Raw genomic sequence first — 23,231 nt, forward strand, 5'->3', positions numbered from 1 at the left:
CGCAGAAACTTTGACCCAGATCCAGGGGTATTTTTTTTACCCACGGATTCGTTTTATTACAGGTACCCATTTGAGCACTAGTATATGTACATATTAATAACCGGTTACAATATAAAAGGTAAAATGCTTAATGTTTTGTGTAACCTGTTGCATCCCTAATCTTAATATATAATAGCATACCAGATTTTAAGTACTTAAGTAGCCTGCTAAATAAATAATTTTGGGAAAGATTTAAAGTAAATTTTAAAGCAGGGGAGCCTTTAATTATGGCAAAAACTTGAAAAACAAGGATATCAGTAAAACTGATGGATGCTCCCCAATGATGCTTTGTCGATATATGGTTTAATTGTGTGGAAAAAAAGTATGATCTGAGAAAATCTATCATTAGCCTCAGTGACCTTGACCCCAGTGACCTCAAACCTCATCAAAAGGTAGAGGTCCATGCAAGGTACCTACATGGCAAATATGTAAGAGATCGGTAAAGTATTGAAGGCGCTATTAGAAACTGTAACAATAGCGCGACAGAAAATCTATTATTAGCCTCCGTGACCTTGACCCCAGTGACCTCAAACCTCATCAAAAGGTGAAGTCAATGCAAGGTACCTACATGGCAAATATGAAAGAGATCGGTAAAGTATTGAAGGCCCGATGAAAAACTGTAAAACAAGAGGGCCATGATGGCCCTGAATCGCTCACCTGACTCATTAAAATCAGATGAAAACTATGACCTCTATTGTCTACACAATGTTTTTCTATGATTTGACCTAGTGACCTAGTTCCTGACTCTAGATGACCCAAATACAATCCCAATCCAGATTTCATCAAGATAAACATTCTGACCACAGTTCATAAATATTGGATGAAAACTGTGACCTCCATTGTCAACACAAGGTTTTTCTATTTATTTGACCTAGATTTTGACCCCAGATGACCCAAATACAATCCCACCCAGATTTCATCAAGAATTCTGACCAAATTTCATAAAGGTTGGATGAAAACTGTGATCTCTAATGTCTACACAAGGTTTTTCTATTATTTGACCTAGTGACCTAGTTTTTGACCCCAGATGACCCAAATAAAATCCCAACCCAGATTTCATCAAGATAAACATTCTGACCAAATTTCATAAAGATTGGATGAAAACTGTGACCTCTATTGTCTACAGAAGGTTGTTCTATTATTTGACCTAGTGACCTTGTTTTTGACCCCAGATGACCCAAATACAATCCCAAACCGGATTTCATCAAGATAAACATTTTGACCAAATTTCATCAAGATTGGATGCAAACTGTGACCTCTACTGTCTACACAAACAAATTGTTGATGGACGGACGCACGGACACACGCAGGCACACACAACGGACGCTGGACATCACACGATCACATAAGCTCACCGTGTCACTTCATGACAGGTGACCTAAAAATATGTGTTGGAGATAAACATGAACAGTTGTGGTTAAAATCCCATAGAAACAAGGGCTGTTTGTAAAACATGCATGCCCCCCTATATGGGCTATAAGTTGTAGTAGCAGCCATTGTGTGAATACGTTTTTTGTCACTGTGAATGGTGGTGGTGGTGGTGGTGGTGGTGGTGGTGTAGTAGTAGTAGTAGTAGTAGTAGTAGTAGTAGTAGTAGTAGTAGTAGTAGTAGTAGTAGTAGTAGTAGAAGTAGTAGTAGTAGTAAGTAGTAGTTAGTAGTAGTAGTAGTAGTAGTAGTAGTAGTAGTAGTAGTAGTAGTAGTCAGTAGTAGTAGTAGTAGTAGTAGTAAGTAGTAGTAGTAGTAGTAGTAGTAGTAGTAGTAGTAGTAGTAGTAGTAGTAGTAGTAGTAGTAGTAGTAGTAGTAGTAGAGTAGTAGTAGTAGTAGTAGTAGTAGTAGTAGTAGTAGTGGTAGTAGTAGTAGTAGTGGTAAAAGTAGTAGTAGTAGTGGCAGTAGTAGTAGAAGTAGTAATGGTGGTGGTGGTGGTGGTGGTTGTGGTGGTGGTGGTGGTGGTGGTGGTGGTGGTGGTGGTGGTGGTGGTGGTGGTGGTGGTGGTGGTGGTGGTGGTAGTAGTAGTAGTACTAGTAGTAGTAGTACTAGTAGTAGAGTAGTAGTAGTAGTAGTAGTAGTAGTAGTAGTAGTAGTAGTAGTAGTAGTAGTAGTAGTAGTAGTAGTAGTAGTAGTAGTAGAAGTAGTAGTAGTAGAAGTAGTAGTAGTAGTAGTAGTAGTAGTAGTAGTAGTAGTAGTAGTAGTAGTAGTAGTAGTAGTAGTAGTAGTAGCAGTAGCAGTAGCAGTAGCAGAAGCAGTAGCAGCATTACAAGACCAATACTTAAGAATGATCAAATGGGAAAAGGTAACCTAGCACTGGCAGTAAATATGGGGCTCATTTACAGGTCAGATTTGGAATCTCTGCTGTAAAATGAGATTTTGAATGAATTAAAGGGAGGCAAATCTGTAATAAAAAGAACATGCATAAACCGTAGTTGTTTCCCTTGTTTGAACCATGCTAAATCCTTTCAAGTTTGGAAAGAATTGGATGAAAAATTTGGACTTTATTGCATAAACACCATTTTCTCAATTCAAGGGGAGGTAATTCTGTACTTCATGGACCAATAATGCTCATTTTTTGTAGGGTTCGTGTCCTCATTGATATAAAGACACTGTGCAAATTTGGAAAGGATCGGACAAAAAATGTGGAAGATTTTTGAAAGTTTTCACAAAATAGGCAAAAACGAATAAACATGCAAAGTTCAACGAGCTCCTGCGGCCATGTTTTTTGACGAATCAAATTTCTTTGAACAACTTTTTCAGGGGAGCCTTCAAAGGTCATCCCTGTGAAATTTTTTGAAAATCTGATGAGCGGTTTCTGACAAGAAGATTTTTTAAGGTTTTTACCATATATGGTCATGGCGGCCATCTTGGTTATGTGATCAAATTTTTTTTAACAATTCTTTTGTCCCATGACCTAGGGATGCTCCACATGAAATTTAGTTGAAATTGGCTCAATGGTTTAGTAGAAGAAGATGTTTACAAATTGTTTACAGACAGACAGACAGACAGACAGACAGACAGACGGACGGACGGACGCCGGACGGTGAGTTATCACAATAGCTCACCCCGAGCTATCGCTCAGGTGAGCTAAAAAGCGTGACGAAAAATCTATTATTAGCTTTGGTGACCTTGACCCCAGTGACCTCAAACCTCATCAAAAGGTAGAGGTCCATGCAAGGTACCTACATGGCAAATATGTAAGAGATCGGTAAAGTATTAAAGGCCCTATGAGAAACTGTAACAAAAGTGTGATGGAAAATCTATTATAAGCATCGGTGACCTTGACCCCAGTGACCTCAAACCTCATCAAAGGGTAGAGGTCCATGCAAGGTACCTACATGGAAAATATGTAAGAGATCGGTAAAGTATTGAAGACCCTATGAGATACTGTAACAAAAGCGTGACAGAAAATCTATTATAAGCCTCAGTGACCTTGACCCCAGTGACCTCAAACCTCATCAAAAGGTAGAGGTCCATGCAAGGTACCTACATTGCAAATATATAAGAGATCGGTAAAGTAAAAGCGTGACAGAAAATCTATTACTAGCCTCAGTGACCTTGACCTTGAACCCAGTGACCTCAAACGTCATGAAAAGGTATAGTTCCTTGCAAGGTACCTACATGCCAAATATGAAAGAGATTGGTAAAGTATTGAAGGCCCTATGAGAAACTGTAACAAAAGTGTGACAAAAAATAATCTATTATTAGCCTCGGTGACCCTGACCCCAGTGACCTCAAACCTCATCAAAAGGTAGAGGTCCATGCAAGGTACCTACATTGCAAGAGATCGGTAAAGTATTGAAGGTGCTATTAGAAACTGTAACAAAAGCGTGACAGAAAATCTATTATTAGCCTCGGTGACCTTGACCTTAAACCCAGTGACCTCAAACCTTATCAAAAGGTAGAGGTCCATGCAAGGTACGTACATGCCAAATATGAAAGAGATTGGTAAAGTATTGAAGGCCCTATGAGAAACTGTAACAAAAGCGTGACAGAAAATCTATTAAAAGCCTCGGTGACCTTGACCTTGAACCCAGTGACCTCAAACCTCATCAAAAGGTAGAGGTCCATGCAAGGTACCTACATGCCAAATATGAAAGAGATCGGTAAAGTATTGAAGGCGCTATTTGAAACGGTAGCAAAAGTGTGACGGAAGGAAGGAAGGAACCTCAAACTGGCAACTATATGTTTCCCTAATATATATATATATATATGGGGAGCATAAAAATAAAATTTTACTCGCAATTTTGCAAAGCTGTCTTATATCTGCTTGTGACAAATATAAAGACCCATATATTACCTGAAAATCATTTGATCCAGATACCTGTTTAAATAGATTCTGATTCCTGCCTAAAATAAAACATATATACCGGTATTTAATAATCATTCACAAAATCAACGCCTAGTGAAACACTTAAAATGTGACACAATGAGATTCTTAGATGAGAACTTAATAAGTTAATAGGCATATCTACAACATGCCATTAAACCAGTGACTCTATGATTCACGTTTAATTTATTATTATAGGCTACTTCAACAACTTTTTTGTTGCACATGTTTACAATTTAATAGTCATCCAATTTTTTTTTATCATTAATTAATTAACTAATATATTGCCAGTTACCCCCAGAGGAAAACGGTTTCCTATTGATGACCTCTGCAGACTGCTGTCTTCCTGCCAAAAGGTCACACTGACCATGTTCCTGGGCCCTGAACCCTACATGCTGGGGACCCTGATGGTGGCTGACCCCTGTCTGTACAGGAACTGATCCTTGATGACTGATAATAGGCACAGTGCTCCCAATTGGGTACAGATTCATTAGCGGATTGGCGGCTCCGCTGATGATGGAAGATCCCGTACTGCTTAGTACAGAAATATCAGGCCCTCTTGCAATGAGCTCCTTTTTAATCAGGTTTTCTTTACCTAGGGACGGTCTGCTTGGTAAAGGGTCTGACAGGTTCTTACCACCAAGAGCTGGCTTGTGCAGAATCTGCGGACAGAATGGAGAAAATTTTACATGCATAAATAAGTTAAATTGTGCAACTTGCATGTGTGTCACTTGCACATTTTTTCAGCTTTCTCAAGTTTAAATGAAGTGTTTATTGTAGGAATTGAAACTGCTAACCAGTCATTTGATATTCTTTAAAGGTAGGCAACCAGCTGTAAAAAACAAGAAACCGTCAGAGACGGGTGATGCTCCCCAAAGTTTTTTTTTGGTCACAATATTGCACTATATATTCAGATAAAAGGAAACGTCTTAAGGGCATAGTAGTTGGGGGGACAAAAAAAAATTATAGCAAATTTCAAAGGGCCATAACTCTGTGAAAAATCATCCGACCAGAACCCGCTGATAATATGCACATCTCCTCTTGGTATTGAAGCATCCCATAAAGTTTCATTGAATTACGGTCATTAGTTGCTGAGAAATAGCCCGGACAAGAATTGCACTATATGTACAGTTAATGGAAAATTTCAAAAATTTCAAAGGGCCATAACTCTGTGAAAAATCATCGGACCAGAACCCGCTGATAATATGCACATCTCCTCTTGGTAGTGAAGCTTCCCATAAAGTTTCATTGAATACTGGTCATTAGTTGCTGAGAAATAGCCCAGACAAGAATTGCACTATATGTACAGTTAATGGAAAATTTCAAAGGGCCATAACTCTGTGAAAAATCATCCGCCCAGAATCCGCTAATAATATGCACATCTCCTCTTGGTAGTAAAGCTTCCCATAAAGTTTCATTGATTTCCGGTCATTAGTTGCTGAGAAATAGCCTGGATAAAAATTGTGCACGGACGGAGGGACAGACGCACGGACGGACAGACAGACGAAGCGGCGACTATATGTTCCCCCCAAAATAAATTTTGGGGGAGCATAAAAATTATATTAAAAGAAAGAGTGACCTTAACCTTGACCTGACAGACAACAAATACAATATGAAGATAGTTCTTTAATTTTACATAGTGACCTAGATTTGGACCGAACTTTACCCTATTTCAAACTCGATAGGATATCATTTGGACAAATGTTTCTTACCAAGTTTAAAGAAGATTGAGAAAACAAATTACCTCTAGAGTCATCACAAGCTTTTTCTATGATTTGGCCTAGAGTGACATATATATAGACCCCATGTGACCAAGTTTCAAACTCGGCCAAGATATCATTTGGACAAATATTCTGGGCAAGAAAATTTTGCAAAAAATGTGACCACGTGAGTGTTCGCAAGGTTTCACTTAAGCATGATAAAAAAAATCCCTGTCAACTAGCTGTCATGTTTTTCAATGGCCTTGAACCATTTTGAACTAGGCTAACATATCTGTTGGAAAACAATGCTAATAAACTTTCATGATGATCGGGAAGTAAATGTGACCTCTAAGGTATTCACAAGGTTTTACTATAGCCATATAAGGAAAACAACCCTATCCCTGATGGAATGTTTTTAACAGACTGTAACCATTTTCATAATGAGGTCAGGTGATGTGGGTGTGTTGAAAAGAGTCAAATACATCATCCATTCAAGAATCAAATATATGTAGGAATCATTAATTATGTTATACAAGACATGTCGTTTTGGTTAAACTTCATACAGGCAGATGGACAAATAATTTAAGAATAAATGAACAAGCCAATCACTACATGCCTCCTGTTTCATTAGATGCCAGGGCTCTTAATTACAATATCTTGTTGTTTAATCTTGTTTATGAACAAACCCTTTTCAAAGACTTGGACACTCGTATAAGAAAAGAGACCTACAAGCTTTATATCTAGACACGTCTTGTCAAAAGTGTAATGTCTATGTACATTATACATAGGCTTATAGGTGAAGACATTTGTTGAAGGAACACCCCAGTCACATGTCTGTCAAGTTTGGCGAAAAATTGCCACTTGCTTAATTCTTATTATAATCATTACTTTTGCTAGTATGCACAAACATGCTGGTCACATGGTGCTACTACATATTACCTGTGCCCTTCTCAATGCTGCCTGTACACATGGAAGGGTCTTAACTTTGTCCAGTGTAAGACTGCTTTTCCATGCTTGGCTCTCTGCAAATTAAAGGCAACCAGTTCAAATAGAGAGAATGGGACCTTAATAGCTATTAAGTATTTCTGTGTATCTTCATTTGAATGATTACCCATATAGGATTCAAAGATCATGCTTGATAATGGTCATAATTCACCAGATGGCAGTACAGTAATTTCTTATTAAACAGCCAATTTAGAGTGGAATGTATTTTAAAACATAATACTGTAAAATCATTAAATTTCGTGTGGTACAAATTTTCGTGGAATTCGTTGGTCTGTTGAACCACGAATTCAAGTACCAGCGATTATTTATACATTTTTAATCCGAAATCGGTCATTTCTGTATGTCATCCGTATGTATGTCGGTAATCCGGAATATTTGTTTTTATGTTATAGTTACTTCATTTCAGTACGTCACATTACACTCTATCTTGACTAATTAAATTATTTCCGAATTAAAAATGGTGTTGTTATTTTCCACTCATTTGGCGTAAATTATATATGTTTAAACTAAGATGTTTATGATTACTTAGTATGATAAGAACTACGATGTTAATGATTACTTAGTATGAATAACAAGTAGTGGGTTAATATAAAATATCATTTTTTAAGCAGTTTTCAGATTTATCACGTATGTCAATTAGTGCCAATTAAAGTTAAAAGAGACCAGAGAGATAACGGTTTTATTTTGGGGACCTTATTACTCAATTGTTACTACTTGAGGACCGATTGCGCTGAGAATTACAAATATTGTCAAAACAACATTGATGGCAATAATCGAGCGGGGACCAACAAGTGTGCCACTTTATCGCTCTTATCGACAAGTTAGTCAGTCTTCCCCGAAAATTTGAAATCCACGAAATTACATATCAGCGAATTAGTTGTTTTTTATTTGAAATCCACGAAATTACGTGTCAACAAATTAGTTGTTTTTTATTAAACCACGAAATTTCATACTGACGAATTTCTATACGTTTACAGTAAACAATACATTTACAATAAAAACTCTCTAAACGACCAACTCCCAACGATGACTACTATTATGCAGTCATTCCACTCACTGATCCAACCAACCTGCTGGCCATAATGTCCACTTAAATAAGTTACTAAGTATCAACGAATATGCTCTATATTGACATCCCTATACAGTAACTATCACACGTTACTTGATTGCGAGTTGTGGTTTGATCGTTTTGTGTACAAAGCCATTGTTACTTAATTGACAACAAAAGTATTTGCATCAACTGCGAGGCGTTTTCTTTTTAACCCTTACTTTTTTATTGATAATTAACTAATATATTCGAATCTTTTAAGGATTAATGGGTAACTGTTTGGTACACAGTGAGGCATGTGTGTTAATATTTAATTTTTCTGTCCGTCCAAAAAATATGGAATCTTAAGAATTTGAATGTGACAGATTAGAAGAAAGCATTTATAAACACATGATTATAAAGAGGTAAAAAGCCCTGCTAAGCTAACAACAATTGACTGTTTCAAAAATACAACATAAATGATTGTAGGACATAAGCCCCCCAGGACATAAATGTCTAGTAAGTAAAATACCAACCATTTCTGTTGCCACTGCAAATTGCAAGGGCCCCTGCAGCAAAGTTATTCAAACCTGAAATAATACAGTATAAACATGTTTGGCAGGACTCAACTTTAAAGTAAATTTGATTGAGAAATGAAGCTACTTCAATGAAGAAACAAGAGATGAGTTTGTCAGAAATACAATGCCTCCAACTGCGCCGCTTTGAAGCCATATATTTGACCTTTGACCTTGAAGGATGACCTTGACCTTTCACCACTAAAAATGTGCAGCTCCATGAGATACACATGCATGCCAAATATGAAGTTGCTATCTTCAATATCGCAGAAGTTATGACCAAGGTAAAGTTTTGGGGCAGGTAGGCAGGCAGGCAGGCAGGCAGGCAGGCAGGCAGGCAGGCAGGCAGGCAGGCAGGCAGGCAGGCAGGCAGGCAGACAGACAGACAAGCAGACAGACAGACAGACAGACAGACAGACAGACAGACAGACAGACAGACAGACAGACAGACAGACAGACACAGGCCAAAAACAATATACCCCCCATCATTCGATCCAGGGGCATAAAAAATACACAACTTCTTCTTGATCAACTAACAGTAAACAAAGAAATTAATGTTCCATCTTAAATATCACTCATTATAACATTCTAGTCACATCCAAATGTACATTATTCTGATACTCTAGGCAATTTTGAACCAGACACATAATAACGCTTAATAACTATATTGTATTTTAAGGGTTTGAACACTTAATTTTTTAATCCTCACACAGAAAATAGAAAGGTAGATTACTTTGCCATGTTCATAAAGTAAGCTTTTGACAAGGTACCCATTAAAGCCACTCACCTTGAAATGAAGTACATGTTAATCAATACATATCAGTGATTTTTTTGCTTTTATTTGTTAACAGCCTGTGCCATTTGAATTGGGAAAATTAGCGCGATAAACCATGAAATTGGGAAAAATAGTGTGATAAACCATGAAATTGGGAAAAATGAAGCATTATAAATATGATTACCGTTATAAGTAACAGAATTAAAATTGTTTTTAAGTGCATGTTCAGGGGGTTTTCTAGCCAATTTGGGAAAAGGAGTCTGGTAAAATTGGGATTGTTCTTATTGATAAAAGTGGCAAATTTGGGAATGATATATCGAAAAAAAGGACTTAATTAATGTTATATATTTTGTAGGATGTTTAAATAAAAAGTTAAGATCTAGAGCTAAGAAAGCATAAGCCATAAGAGACTTTGTTCTTAAAAAAAATTAAAAAAATAAATTTGGGCGTTTTGGGGAAATTTTGGTCAGCTTTTTGGGAAAAAACGTTGATTTTTGCGATTGGAAAGCAGCCAATCGGCGGTAATTTTTAGCAAAAAAAATCAATGATACATATAGATGCAATTTGAAAGTGTGCAAAATTGTCATTAAATCTATAGCCTAGTAAGCAAGTAATTTATTAGAATTTTAAAACCGAAAGTAGGATTTCTTTACGTATACATACATTTCGACCAACGCGATTATTTTTCAGTTTAAGCGCAAAAAAGACAAATTTCTATCTTGAAACCACCATATATATATTGAGATAGATAAAATTAAATGTATAGCCTAGTTAGCAAGTAATTTATTATTTTTCAAACGGTTCCACATCTAAAACGAAAGTAGGATTTATAGACGTATACGTCCATTTCGACAAACGCGATTATTTTTTAAGTTTTAAAGCGCAAAAAAACAGATTTCTACCTTGTAACCACCAGATATATTCAAATTGGCATAGATTAAATATGTTTCTTATTTATACTTAAATTTACTACGCCATGTATTGCATTTCAAGGTGTGTGGCTTTAATTAAACAAGTTTCCACCTGTTTGTTCATCAAAAGTGTCCACAATGTTGGTGTATTGATCTTCATACTCTTGTTGTAAATGAGATACCTCTGACTGCTCCAGACTTAAAATGGAAAAACATCCTTCCGTTAAAACAGGTTCAAATATTTGAGTTGTGTCACACAAAAATGATTAACAGTTGTATGCCATATAGATGTACATCAGCACAGTCTTGACAGGAGCTACCATTTCCCCTAATTAGAACACAAAATCCTGCTTGACTTTATAGCGGAGAGCACAGCACCTGACCAGACTGAACTATTGTGCAGGCTTGTCTAGAGCTATGCTAACTCCATATGGTATAATTATCCTATGATGTGGCTCATTTAGACATACAAGCACACTAGTACAGCTGTGAATCAATAGTACAGCTGCCAACCAATAGTACAGCTGCTAACCAATAGTACAGCTGCCAATCAATAGACCAGCTGCCAATCAATAAAACAGCAGCCAATCAATAGAACACCTGCCAATCAATAGTACAGCTGCCAATCAATAGTACAGCTGCCAATCAATTGTATGCACAATACATGCAGTCACAATTGAACATTAGGTTGGGTACACATAACATACCCATTATGTTACCTTCTACTCGTTTAGAGCATAAAATTACATTATGATGCTGCATGTAAATGATTGGTTTTATTTATTGAAAAGATCAGTAAGAATTTTCAATAATTTGTCATTTTCATGCTGTAAATTATAAGTTATTACTTTTACCTTTTCAATGTTGGTTTTACACAACATTATTCCAACATACATTTCAATGTCATGTAATTGTAATCTACTATTTACTTACATGTCAGAATCCTTGGAACACTGCAAATTGGTTATGATGTTTCTCAAAATATCTGCCTTTTCACTTGGTGTTCCATTTTCTAACTTTGGGTTTAATACCAGATTCTGATGTCTGGCCAGGACATATTCTTTGGATAATGAATCCATGTTTCCAAGCTAAAAATGGTTCTAATACATACTACAAGTATTTCAAGCAGCATTTTTTTTATGATTTTATTGCCATTATTGGTTTTTAATATTAAGTATAATAAGTACCGGTAATCTTCCTTGCCCAAATCCAATTCCAAAGTTCCCAACTGATTGTTTGATTTTCAGATGATTGGAAACAGAATGTGAAAGATGTCATAACCTTTTTTCAGAAAATTCTTTTTATGAAGAGTTATTCATCCAACCAATGCAAAAGATCCAACCAATGCAAGAGACATCGGACATTTCCAATAAAATTTTATGAGGTCCGGTATTATTCCCGAAACTCTTGTCTGACAAAAAACAAAATATGAACAACTTAGTCTGCCTGATAATGAAAATGGAACTAGGAACAAAAGATGTGTTCCTCAAAAACACAATGCCCCCTTAATGCGCCGCTTTGAAATAAAATTTCTATTTATCATTTGGTAGGTATAGAAATCATCTCCCTTTAAAGCTTATTACTTCCCTTGGATTTTTTCCAATCCAACCAGAGGGCGGGGTCTGTAGACAGTCAAAAATGACCAAGTCAGACATCACTGACAACCAAGGCCTGTGGTTTATCAAAGAGATCATAGCCAGAGTTCATCATGTATCTATGGACATAAGTCCACAGGTATGTAATGAACCCTACCATTCACAAATTAGTACAGGAAAGAAATGATAATTATATGATTTAAAAAAAACTTTGACAAATCAATCATTTGAGTTATAAATAATCAAAATAGAAAATCTGTACAGTAACTGTGAAAAGAACTTAAATTCTTGGTAAGGATATATATAATCCGAGATTTATAATTATATAAATTACTTCCCTCGAAAATAATTGTCTCTAACAAATCTCTATTTTTGGTAGCAAATAATTAAAAGCCACTACCGTGACTGTAGATTCACCACTCAAAATGTGCAGCTCCATGAGATACACATGCACGCCAAATATCAAGTTGCTATGTTCTATATTGAATAATTATCTCCTTTTAAAGCTTATTACTTCCCTTGGATTTGTATTTTTGACCTTAGACCTTGAAGGATGACCTTGACCTTTTACCACGATGTGTTTGTCAGAAACACAATGCCGCCTACTGCGCCGCTTTGATTTATTTAACAAAAATATATTAATTTGCAGGTCAGATAATTATGCCCATTTAAAGCTTATTACTTCCCATGGATTTGCTTTTTCGACCCCGTGACCTAGTTTTTCACCCGGCATGACCCATATTCGAACTTGACCTAGATATTGTCTAGATACAACTTCTGACCAAGTTTCGTAAAGATCAGATGAAACCTACTTGAATTAGAGAGCGGACACGAAAAGTTAACAGACAGACTGAAAGACAGTGCAAAAACTATATACCCCCTTTTCTTCGAAAGGGGGCATAAACAGTAAACATTACCAACTAGTTTATCATTAGTTAATGTTTATTTTACTTTAATAGATAAAAGATAAGGAAAAACAGATTTTACCAAACAGTTGAAATCTCTATATTTGCTGGTGACATAACAAACTCCAAAATATATTCTTTATCTTAGATCCAGTAAAATATTGCACCTTGTTTCCCAAAGTTTCTTCACTTTTAATTGAAAGTATAACCATATTTTTAAAGGGAACAGGTTTAAAATTAGTTCCTATCTTATTGCATTTACAATTATTGAACAATGTAAACTTCATTATGATGTGTTCTATTGTTTGGTTCAAGACGAATAAGATCCAGTAAAATCTGGTGAGGCCCGGGAAATTAATAAAGTTATCAGACCTCATGTCCTGTAAGGTTTTTGTTTCTTTCCACAGGACTCAGCCTACGTTCAAATTTGATGGAGAAGTGACTTCTCCCTCACCTGAAATTAGGGAGAAGTGAGGAAACTTAAAAGAGAAGTGGTTCCTGTAAAGCGTTAAATTAACTCCTAACTAATTGTGTTTCCCATATTACACCATGCCCATCATCATTAATCTGACTCACACTTGGCAGTTGGGGTGAAAACATTAACAAATACAAACACTCTTAAGTGTTAATGTTGTGTTATTATTGTATTTAACTGAATTTAATTAATACATTATCTGTCAATATCAGGCTCAAGGTAAATCACAAAAGGAGGAGAAGTCACTTCTCTTTCATTCAATTAGAGGGAGAAATTCATCTGTCAAGGGAGAAGTTATCTCCCACTTCTCCCTCATGGCTGAGCCCTGTTCCAATGGGCTGATTGATTTTGTCAATTGTAATAAATGAGTCATTTGAAGTTTTTCTCAATACATGCTGTATTTACTCTAACTTTTCAAATTCCTCGGTCTGGATCATTGTCCCACCGTGGTAGAAAAATGCCTGTTATGCCTATTCTGGTTAATGTTTTTGCAAGTTTTCTGTTGCATGATCACTTTGCATTGGACTTACAGGCCTATTTATTTTTCCTGTAGTACAAAGTTTTCTGCGATTTTTGATGCCAAGGTTTTGCAAATATGTTGAAAATTGATGGAGTGGAGAGAATAGAATATATGCTGGTGTTCCGAGATTAGCATTTCAAGGGTCTAAGTCACATACCCTGTTCAATATAAAAGTAACAATTTTTTCCAACTTCTTTTTGTTTGTGTTATTATTGTGTATAAAAATGGAAGATTTTGATGGTTTTTGGAGGGGGCAGCCGCTGGGGGGGAGGGGATAGCAGCTATCCCTTATTCTCATAGTATGGACCCTCCTCATTGTCTCATGCCTTTAACGAAAAACCCTCAAGTGCTGGAAAGTTAATGTCTTTTCAATTTTTAGAGGTTATAATTTATTTGATGGTTATCCATGACTATTACAACGATCATTTTATGTCTATTTGACTCCTCCAAATTTCAGTCCAGGGGTCATTGACTCCTGGTTTTTTAAATCTATAGAAATCCCTGATACTATTACTATTTTTAGACCAAGCACATGCGCATAGAAATTAGAAACAAATCTCAGCAACAAATCAGAAGGACAGATTTTTGATAGAAGTCTAAAAAAATGCTGTAAAGTTTTACGACACTGCAGAAAATCATTAATATTCATGACATCTTGACCAATGGAAACAAGTCATTTCTGCGGGAAGCTCTCCTTCGCGTCTCAAAATAGCGATGAATCATGTGAATGATCCGCGTTTATTTATACAAAACATATAACTTAAATTAAGTCCTTTTTGTCGATAAAAATTCCCAAATTGGCCACTTTTATCAATTAAAACAATCCCAATTTGACCAGTCTCCTTTTCCCAAAATGGATAGAAAAACCCTGAACATGCACTTAAAAACAAATTTAATTCTATTACTTATAATCATATTTATAATGCTTATTTTTTCCCAATTTCATGGTTTAACGCACTATTTTTTCCAATTTCATGGTTTATCGCGCTAATTTTCCCAATTCAAAAGGCACAGGCTATAAAAAATAAAAGCAACAAAAATCACTGGCTGATTTCATGTGTCGATCATCGATGTGATTGTGAGCAAAGCATGAATCTGTCTGTCACAGTCTGAAGGTAAAGTGGACTCGGATTCGCTTTTATTATATTCCGCTACCCTGACAAAAATATTACAACGTACTAAAGTGTGGTAATGATAATAACCAAATTATTTTAGTCGCCAAACACGAATAGTTAATGAAATTGCTATGCTCTTCTTCGGGATTCCTATTTCCCGCTGTTTTTTCTGTTGAGAGTATTCGTGTTATACAAATATACCCAAAGAAAAAAAATAATGCTATTGTCAGGATACATTCCACTCCGTAACACTCTATTAACCGGGGTACATGTAAGTAGTACCCGAGCCGACAATAAAGTCATTATACACTGTATCAAATAAGCATTTATATATCTTCTATTTAAGGTTCATAGTGACCAAACTAAGTCAATACTGGTACATGCCAACCGAGTATTTATCATTAAAGATCGAATGACAACGGCTAACAATAACTAAATCTCTGATCGTGATCCCCAATTATTTAATTCCTTCACGATTCGACTCAAAGTTTCAGATTCGATATGCGACATTTGAATTTGAAACAGTAATGTATTTATTAAATAATAATTCAATATATTTCATGTTTATTGCAGTAGCATTAACGTTGTATTAACTATATATATATATATATATATATATATATATATATATATATATATATATATATATATATATATATATATATATATATATATATATATATATATATATATATATATATATATATATATATATATATATATATATATATATTTGCTTCTACGGTATTTGTTAACATTCAATCGTTAACAATACGTCGGTTGTTGTTTGTATTTTTAAATGGATTTGACATTCTGTATCGAATATGAAAATGTATGAATTTATATTAAAAACTAATAACACATATTTAAGATTGTTAGTACGAATGTGTTGTTATGCACAATACGGTAGCCGGTGATATACTCCCTTACAAACAACCACTGAATTCCAGCAAAATATCGTAGTACGCTATACATTTAACATCAATTATGGTAAAAACATTTAAGGTACAAAAAAACGCTAACAAAGTGGAAGGTTACAACTTTGTATTCACGTAAGTACACTAGCTACGAGCGAATAAAACTCTGCAATCATACCGAACAATGTAATGAACAACAAAAAACGCTCGACACCGTCGAAGGTAACAACGTTTTATTCACGTCTGGTACTCTACGAGGGTATAATACTAAATTTGCTTTCAGAGAGACATTCATAAAGGCGCATATTATGTCTGTAGGCGAGGTAAGTCACACTACATACATGTGTGTGAGATCTGTACACAGTACTTATAAAGGGTATGAACTTCATGCGCAGGATATTGTGTGATTAGATTTTCATTTAAAGTTTACATACATTTTATTAGACATTCTTGTGGTAGATAGCTCACAAAAAAATCAACCAATAATTTAAATAATAACTTTTGGCGACCGAAAGTTGTTTTGCTGCATGAGGTGGAAAAAGGAGTCGGATATGATGCATTGAGAACACATGTAAGCGTGTTACCGGTATACACCGAAAATATCAATCTGCGTGGTTTGCTCGTTTGTTTTGGATTTGACCTTAACACATGCCATTTTCAATGAATACATAAAAAATACGCATATATGCATACCGGTATACCTGAACACACGATACGTAAATAAATATTTACATTATCTTGGATAACAATACAAGAGAACGCACGAACATTCACACGCAAAAATCTAAATATCAGAATAGTTTCTGTTCGGCTCATTGTCGGACGCAGAATTACCGGTAGGTTGTTTTGGTTGAAATTTCGACGGACGAATTGTTGCTCCTTTGATCTTCTGTCCTTTGCTCGCTAGAGTATCTATGTTTGGAAGACTATACTGCGCGGTCTTCTTGTCGCCTCGCTGTGTCATTCTCGAAGAACCCGAAGATTCACGAGTGCTATCCGAGTCTGTACTTGACCCAGTTATAGAAAATCGAAGGTTTTTCCTCAGCTGCTTCCACTTTCGGACGTTCGCCCCTTTTCCTAAAGAAAGCAATTTAATTTAAAAGTGTACCGCTATGACATTTCTCGCGCCACTGATCGTAGGTCAAGCTCAAACATAAATTGTGTGATTGTATAGCTATATCACAGAAATATCTAGATTAAAACACGCACCAGAAAAAAGAAATTAACAATGAAATATTCGTTTGTAACGACATTTTGTGACAAATCAGTTAATAATACGCAAAATAATATGATACAGGGTGTTAATTGTGAATGAAAATGAATTTTAGTAATAGCAAATTAATTAGCACCAGTATTATCATAATTAGATCTACTATAGACCTACCTCTCATCGGCGGAGTGTCCTCTTCCCTTTCTGGCTCAACAGGCTCTTCGAACTTGTCAGCAGTCTTCCTGTAAGAGGCGGACATCTGTTCCTGCTTCATGCCGTAGATAGTGGTCAGGTCCGTCATGGGCGGGCTGAGTTTCACCGCATTCCCGTCGACTATGGTACTCGCTACGGAGTCCTCTTCCGAATCTTCACCGCTCGACTCCACGACATGGTTTTCAAAAGATGCAAGTAAGGACGAACGAATCCTGGGGGTGTCTTTATGGCGATATTTATTTGGGTTCATCAATGGCTTCCTAGTACCGTTTTCGTTCAAAGTAACATTCCGGTTTTTATCACATCTTTGCCGTAATGGTTTTGCGTTGATCTTCAAAGATGCGCCTAAAATGTCATCACTTTCGGAAGAAGAACTTTCCGCATCGGAGTCAAACGCCATGGCACCAAAATATTCTCGCCGATTGTCAATGACTGGACATTCTACGGGATTTGTTTTCGCAATCGGTGGAAACTGCGACAGTTTTTGCTTTGTTTGAGCTATCTTCACTTTCGAACGATCACGCAAACTCGAAACAGCCCACTTGTCTCGTTTTGATATTTCATAGTTTGTTTCACTGAGACCAATTTTTGCGCTGCCCTCGTATATCAAAATGCTTTGACATATGTCATAACCTCGGCGCTGAGCTTGCATGAGCGGTGTCGTACTGCTGTAGTCCGCCGTATCAACTGATAAGCCATATTTTTTCAACACCGACACCATCAGCTTCACTGTTGCCGCATTCCCAGAAGAAACGGCATGAAACAAAGCCGTTTGTCCGTTGATATCAACCCTGTTGTAATCCAAATCAATATCGGCGTATTCAAGTAAGAGCGACACGTCACTGTCACTTCCGCACGAGCATGCCCACATGAGAGCGTTACGTCCAACGACGTCAACTTTGCTGACGACGGCTCCCCTTTTCAGTAACGTTCTAATGATTTTATCTCTGCTGCGAGCATTCTCGATAAATGTTGCCTTTATAAGGGGCGTCTGGCCGCAATCGTCCTGCTCCTCGATGGAGGATCCCAGTTCCAACAGCAGACGAACCTGCCGCGACCGTCCCGCACTAACCGCCTTCAGTAGCGCATTTGGGCCTGACATATCTTATTTAATTATCAGATGACCCGTATTCAACCGAACGTTAGCTTCTAAGTAACTCGAACGATCGAACTTTTTGAATATATAGTGATTTTTTATATAATAGACGGCTGTTTTTCGAGGCGCTATAAATAGAAATGTATCAGAAACAAGCTGCGTTATATCGTGTTTGATCTAGGTATCGAGACACGCAACACTGCGAACAACAACGTGACATACTGGTGTTCCCACAAAATGAACCGTTATAATCATAATCAAATATATATGAAACTGTTATTTGATTTTTACATAATGTTAAAATGATTTCACAGTTTGCAGTTTCATCAGAAATAATTTGCAAAATAATTGTTGAATATAAGTTTACCATGCAGGTAAATTATGTGTATTGACATTTTGGAATATTTTACAATAGAACACATATATTAATCTACATTAAGCAACAGGCATTCCTCAGATATTAAGCATTTGCAAAATGCGTTAAAATATATTTGGGCTATAAACAGCTAAGGTTGTATATGGTATGCATGGGGTCAAGTTTGATGTCGCTCTAACTTACAGTAGAAAACATCCCGCTTGTTACCGAAAACAAATTGAGCTATTGTCATGCAACTACGTACATCGATGAGTTCTATCAACGCTTAATTTGAGATCGCATAAAAGATCAAGGTCATTGTAACTAAATATAGACAAATTGTTTCCTCTCAGTAACTCAATAATAAATTGAGCTATTGTATTGAAACTAAGTACAGTAATGCCTTATATCCGGGTTTAGCGTGGTGTACGTGGGGTCAAGGTCAAGGACACTGTTAGTATGTATTAAAGAATTGTTTGTAATTACTTGAACAAACATGAGCAAATGGAGTGAAACAACTTGATACATATATTTTGCATAACCAGGGACCGCACATGATATGGGTGTGATCAGGGAAGATGTAATTTTAACTAAATATAGAAACATATTTTGGCTTAATATCTCTATTTAAACAAATTTAGCAATTGTTAATTCAAGTATATAATTTATTGTTAAACAATAGTATGTTGGTTTGAATATTGGCACATTAGATCAAGCTCAATCGTCATGGTCCCACTTGGTAAATACCATCGTCGGATACCCACGGCTGCTGGTTACGCCCCGCTCATTATAGAAATGGAGAGTAACGTAATGAGTTGACCGGGTGTGTCCGACGATGGGTAAATACAGAAATAAGCTTTTCACTCAATATCAAGGTTTATGAGTTTCATAGAATATTGTGCAAATGGAGAAAGCCCTCAATATAACTAGATAGCTTAAAAGGACTTCACATATTTTGTCATGGTTTGACATTTGTAAAAAATCGTCAAAATATTCATGTAATGGACATTTTAAAGCATGGTAAATGTTCAATATTATTGTTTCTTCGCAAATAACATAACTACAACCAACAAAAATAAGCAAACCGTGAACAGGTCTATAAAAAAGTGGAAACTCTGACGAAAAAAAAACGTCCAGAAAGCAATCCTACGTAAGCTCGTGATTTTTAGCATAGGTGCTTGCACCTATGCTTAAGGTATATACCACATTTTGAAAATCCACATCGGTCGGTTAACCTTTCTGAAGCCTTACCTGATCAAAAATCAGACGAAATATCTATTTAATTTAGCATATGGTAATTCTTACAATTTTTTGGGGGGAAACGTTTTTCTAACGTTTTCTTCCAAGAATATTACTGACACCGTTTTTAGTGAATTTTTCTAAGACCGTTTTATGTCAAAAAATCTTCTTATAACCTAGAACAAATTTCGTTCGTAAAACAATTCTGTTCTTGTTGATAGTGACCTCACACCTAATTTAGATCTATATGGGATCCCAATTTCTATTTCCTTCGTTTACTGTTCTGTGAGAGGTCAAATGTTTACATAACTGAATTAATAAGGCCCTGGTTAAAGTATATGGAACATTTCATCGGTTAATTATAAATAGAAATTAAAACATATTCTCAGCAGGAAGTGGGGCATAAAGCACTTTTATTCTTTGAAAATGTGTAAAAAATGGCGGAGTACGATGAATGTTTTCTGATTTATGACATGGATTCTGACGTGCCTTTCTATGGATTTGATGAAGTAGAGTTTAAAAGTAAGAGATGTGTTAATTGAAGTTAAAATGTTTTACTTTGAGCCAGAAATTTACGTTACGAGTAGAGTTAACGGTTTAAATGTGGCATCGGATTTAATGGATTCGCGTGAATTCTGGACGAGTGCTGTGTCTGTAAAATATTAAATGGAAAGCTGTAAATGTATCAAGTCGGAAAAGAAAACGGATGGTTGCATAATGGTATGCGTGAAATAATGTAATTCTACGTATTTATTTTCATAGTTATGTCATTTTGTAACCATTCACATTCGTCACTATTTGGAATTCCCGTTTCTAAAAATAGAGCATTTTGTTAACAAGGGGGGCGACTCGTGATGTCAGCAATCGTTAAGGCTACAATATACTAAATAATCGAGTCATGAAGGGCTGTACTTTCTAAACAAATCATCATATTTTCCTCGAAGGCATGTTGTACACTTTGTTCTGGTTTTATCGTTTGGAGATATTGATAGGGGAAGCATAGGTGTTCACTACTTAATCCCTGAAATAGGATAAAGTTGGAGATTAAAGTAAAAAATGGCACTGCAAAAGGTTACAATCCACTAGAAAACGGCCGAAAAAGGCGCAAAAACAGTCGATTTTGATTTGAGTCGAATTTGTTTTTGGTTTGAACATGACAAATCTTTTTTATTGCTTAAATCGATTCAGCTAAGAATGCCCGTCAAGAAAAGGTATGGTTATGGGGGTCTCTTTGTGCAAAATGTTGTATTTATTTTCGCTCAAAGTTGTCGCTTTTACATCGAAACATATAAGGAAACTATTTAGTATATTTTGACCTAAACATTTACTTCAGCAGCATCTTCCCTGTATCTTGCAACTATGCTTTCAGCGCCATCGGCGCTCTCGTTTGTTTAAACAATTAACGACACACACTGGCAGGATTAAGCTTAATTAAAAGGGAGACGGAAAACTACAACGGGCGAGGCATGGTATGGTTTTGCGCGAGGGGGGGGTTAGAGGGTTAGGGTTAGGGTTTGGGTTAGTGTTAGGGGTCGGGTTAGGGTTTGGGTAAGCCTAAACCCAACCCTAACCCTAACCCGACCCCTAACCCTAACCCTTACCCTAACCCTTTTTTGGGGTTATCACCCCTGACCATGCCTCGCCCGTTGTAGTTTTCCGTCTCCCTAATTAAAATGGGTTCATTTTGTGAGCATAGTCAATTTGCGTTATGTTGCAGATAATAAATGCATCAAGTGCACAATTTGACAAATAAATAATACTGATTCCAACCACTATACTAATATCTGTGCTTCTTTCAACATGGGTTTTTACAAAGGGGCAATAAAGCCTGCGATATAGTGTTGACCTACACTATAAGAACATACCAGACTGTTAACCATGTTATTGAAATGTTGAAAATATGGATGGTATCGCTTATGATCAGTGTTTTGAGTTAATCCACGCCAGAACCTTAACAGGACACAACTCGAATGTTTTCATTTTGACGTTCAGTTTTAGATTGTTCTTTTTTACCATTTACTAAATTGTAATAGAACAATATTAAAAGAATCCGTATTTTTTTAGTTACTATAGCCCATTGGGTCATTGTCGACCTGAAATGGCCCAATAGTCACCCGGGGATGACTAGAAGCCGATTCATGTCACCCTGGGTTAGACTTCAAGCCGACGCTATTTAACCCCGGGTGACTAGAATCGGCTTTATGACCGAATGGGCGATATAAAAGCGTTAAAGGGGCCTTTTCACAGATTTTGGCATGTTTTAAAGTTTGTCATTTAATGCTTTATATTGATAAATGTAAACATTAAATTTTAAAAGCTCCAGTAAAAAATCAAAAATAAAATTTAATCAAAGCGCTGAAGGCACTGAAGATGTTCGCTATTGCATAATTTAACACGCAATTCATTTTTAAAAATCAATCGCAAGTTTGAAATGAACACACGCCATTCAACTTTATAAAGTGTGTGTCATAGCGCACGGGTCGAGTTTTGTGTGCATTTTTTATCATCCTTATTATTTCATAGAAAGAACTTAGACAAAATAAAAACATGCTTTTTGGACATTCTGAAAGCATAGAATGTATGATGAAAATGGTAATGAGAACTTAATATAAAGAAAATTTGCAGTCACCATCATATTAAAGGAATAGTTTATCTAATATCAAATAACTATCTCACCAAGAATATACATTCATAATGAAAGTTCCGTATACAAAACTTTTGATTTTGACACCATATACAAATTCAAAATATACAATAATCTTCGTATCTTGTATATGGAGGAATAATAGTATATAAACATTGCTGTTTATGCTTGACTTGTTACCCGAGCAGTTCACACGGTGTCAACAACGCTGACATAAACATAGGTATAGAGCACTAATGCGCTTTAAGGCGTAGCTGTTTTAATCAGTTTTCAGCTTAGTGACTTTTACATAACGCCAACAGACACGCATGAATATTTTCGAATATTTAATAAGCTGATTCGAGATACAACCTCTGAATTTTTGCTACATCACTGCGTATGTGCTCAATTCAACGGATGTAGCACTGTTCAGTGTAAGGAATTCCGGACTACTCTCTGTATGCTCAAACGACACAAATTGTGGCCCTGTTACAATTACGCGTTACAATCCATCTCGCAGAATTTCACTTTCGCCTCCAAGATGAGAAAACAATCATTAGCGAAATAGTATAGTGTCACGATAAGAGAAAATCGTTTAATTATCATACCACAATGTT

General features: G+C 36.1%; 2 protein-coding genes across 5 annotated transcripts in view; both read right to left on the minus strand.

The window, feature by feature from the left end:
• The window catches only part of LOC127868556 (fidgetin-like protein 1), a 29,321-nt gene extending 14,154 nt beyond the window's left edge, over window positions 1-15,167 (minus strand). Inside the window, exons 1-8 of one of the 4 annotated variants that reach the window (XM_052410422.1) lie at window positions 15,049-15,153; window positions 12,934-13,040; window positions 11,285-11,439; window positions 10,464-10,549; window positions 8,627-8,680; window positions 6,998-7,080; window positions 4,654-5,020; window positions 4,329-4,378 (exon numbers count right to left, since the gene is read on the minus strand). In XM_052410422.1, coding sequence (XP_052266382.1) covers window positions 4,329-4,378; window positions 4,654-5,020; window positions 6,998-7,080; window positions 8,627-8,680; window positions 10,464-10,549; window positions 11,285-11,430 — 786 coding nt within the window. In that variant the 5' untranslated portion in view covers window positions 11,431-11,439; window positions 12,934-13,040; window positions 15,049-15,153. Of the gene's footprint in view, window positions 1-4,328; window positions 4,379-4,653; window positions 5,021-6,997; window positions 7,081-8,626; window positions 8,681-10,463; window positions 10,550-11,284; window positions 11,462-12,933; window positions 13,041-15,048 lie in introns of all 4 variants that reach the window. The other 3 variants (XM_052410423.1, XM_052410420.1, XM_052410421.1) reach the window with 3 other exon arrangements.
• A 1,433-nt stretch (window positions 15,168-16,600) lies between these two features.
• Window positions 16,601-18,403, minus strand: LOC127870009 (protein TANC1-like). The gene is made up of 2 exons (XM_052412672.1): window positions 17,263-18,403; window positions 16,601-16,955 (listed from the first exon to the last, which is right to left on the minus strand). Exons 1-2 carry the CDS (start codon window positions 18,401-18,403, stop codon window positions 16,663-16,665), a joined length of 1,434 nt encoding a protein of 477 aa, XP_052268632.1. The 3' UTR covers window positions 16,601-16,662.
• Between the last annotated feature and the right edge of the window lie 4,828 nt (window positions 18,404-23,231).

This window comes from Dreissena polymorpha, chromosome 2 (assembly GCF_020536995.1).
Source record: "Dreissena polymorpha isolate Duluth1 chromosome 2, UMN_Dpol_1.0, whole genome shotgun sequence".
NCBI classification, from domain to species: Eukaryota; Metazoa; Mollusca; class Bivalvia; order Myida; family Dreissenidae; genus Dreissena; species Dreissena polymorpha.